At 42.5% G+C, this 2,333-nt stretch overlaps 1 protein-coding gene across 1 annotated transcript in view; it reads right to left on the bottom strand.

Annotated features, from left to right (window-relative positions):
* Positions 1–292: 292 nt before the first annotated feature.
* LOC106012240 overlaps positions 293–2,333 on the bottom strand; it is a gene marked incomplete in the record, with an annotated part of 15,040 nt that continues 12,999 nt past the window's right edge. The window contains 1 exon segment of the mRNA XM_013084574.2: positions 293–2,023. Coding sequence (XP_012940028.1) covers positions 366–2,023 — 1,658 coding nt within the window.

Below are 2,333 nucleotides of genomic sequence, written 5' to 3'. Positions count from 1 at the left end.
CGGCTAATCCCTTAGACAAAGGTGTAATGTCTACTTTAAGAAGGATCAAAAAGAAATTAGCTTGGTGGGAGACGATTTTCTTTTCCTTTTGTCGTCTTTCTTTTGTTCACGTTATTTTCCTTCCTTCCTTCTCCCCCTCCCTCCTCTTCCTCCCATCTCTCTTTTTCTTTTTTTCTCTTCTCTCCCACACACTCTTTCACCCTCTCACATTATAGTGCGAGTTTTCCTTCTTTATTTCTGAACTAAATAATTTATATCTGGCATCATTAAGCATTCAAAATGAGAAATAAAGTTCAAAAGAGTATCTTCAATTTTAATGCGCAAAGGACGGATTTTATATGAAATAATAGTTGTTCAGGGTAACATTAGAACAGAACACTGTAGGGAAACCCAGATGTTGGCTGGCGATGTCGAGAATGTGGTCCCTGAGACGTCATGCGAAGATGTGTAGCAAGCATTGGATGCCCGTACATCATCATGGTCTCCAGGGTGGGGGTTATCGTATCCAAGGACGCTGAAGGATGTCCAGGGTGGAGACCAATATAATTTCCAGGGGATGCTGGGTAGCGGCCAGTACCGAGGTATGTTGGGAGAAGGGAGAGTGACAAAGAATCGAACGTTTTGTTCTTTAGGTCTATGACTTTCGGGGGTGGATTTGGAATACCTTCGAACACATCTCGTTTTCGTTTCTCCCCTCTTTCAAACCCCCCACACCCTTCTGGGGCTTTGGTTGGCTTAGTATCAATACTATCTCTATGGGACGAATCCACTTCTGTGTATCCACCTCCCTGAGATATTGAGATCGTTCGGTCATTATTAAAATGAGAACTGTTTCCAAAATATGAATGAGTGTTCTCATTCGAGATTTCATTTTTGTTATTTTCAAGTTCGTCGTTTTCCCCAGTGTTTTCATTGGCATCCACCTCATCTCTCCCTATCAATCGAGCAATCCCGAAAGACAAGGTGCATTTTGGAGGCTCTTTCTTTATGTTTACATCGAATTTCTGTACAATTGAAACGTCCCCTGTAATTTGAAAGCTAGTTGAAGTCCCATTTGGAATAACGTGTTCTTTTGACGACCAAACTTCTTCACTGCAATCCTGTTCTGTGGTCAATGCGTTTCGTGAAACATGTGGATCTAAGAATCTGTTATTGCTTCCCGCCTCGGACGATTTCGTTCTCTTACTGGGAGAGATAGAGGCATTTCTGCCTTCTGCAATTGTTTCTTTCTCAACTTTCACTTTCGGACTTCTGTTGGCAATGACATCGTCATTTTCAAATTTCAGATTGCCACATTGTCCATCACTCGTTTTATCCAAGAAGTGAGTCTTTCTCTCGACCGTTTCAACATCATTCCTAAAACAGGAATTTTCTTCCCCTTTAAACCTCGTAAGGTCTACAGCATAGTCTTCTTTTTGCTCAGACGTAAATACGTCATTTTCGAGATCTGTATTATCATCTTTACTTTCGATGCCTTTCATACTATCACACCCGTATTCTGTTTTGACACCAGGGTCCTGTTCACTCCCATTATCAGAATCGGGAAAAGAGTCGTTGTTAGCATCGCCATTGTCAGACATTCTGTCGTCAGTGGAGCTTCTACGAACCCAGCCATCTGGCGCCAGTCTGTCGTCAAGTCTGCAAACTCCAGCTTTCCCACGTACCCACAGTAAGGAGTGCTCTGAAATATTGTAGAGATTTTCATCCCCCTGTAGGTCACCGTCAGGGTGACTCTTGCTTTTATCACAGGTCAGTCCCACACTAATGTTGTCATCGTCCGACTTGCATCCGGACCACTTGTCGTCTGAGCCCCCTTGGACATAGTCGTCAATACTGGCGACACACACAGCGCCCTCCTGCCCCCTGTTCCAGCTGTTCTTTTCGCAGCTGCCTTGTCCGCCAGTACTGGGGCCGCCAGCCAGAGCTCTTTGTTGAACTTTGACTCGGCGTTTTCGTCTTCTGTAATTTCCTTCCTCAAACAGTTCATCACAGTTTGGATCCATCGTCCAGTAGTTTCCCTTGCCTGTTGAGGAATAGATACATTTGTCAAAGTCAAAGATAGGTTGCACTCATTAAACTTCAAGATAAAGTAAAATCCCAGCACTAGTGGACATTGTTACCCTTACCCTGTCCCCCAATCGTTGTAAATGTATTTCACACCCTATTGATCCACAATGAAAGAAAATCATGCCTCTCTGCGCCTAACCGTTGGAGTGCTTTGTGGTACCAACCTACAAACAGTGAACGTGAACAGGTTTCTCATGGTCTAATAATAATAATAATAATAATAATAATAATAATAATAATAATAATAATAATAATAATAATAACAA

Source organism: Aplysia californica, unplaced genomic scaffold (assembly GCF_000002075.1).
Source record: "Aplysia californica isolate F4 #8 unplaced genomic scaffold, AplCal3.0 scaffold00303, whole genome shotgun sequence".
NCBI classification, from domain to species: domain Eukaryota; kingdom Metazoa; phylum Mollusca; class Gastropoda; order Aplysiida; family Aplysiidae; genus Aplysia; species Aplysia californica.
This window is presented reverse-complemented; position numbering and strand designations above follow the sequence as displayed.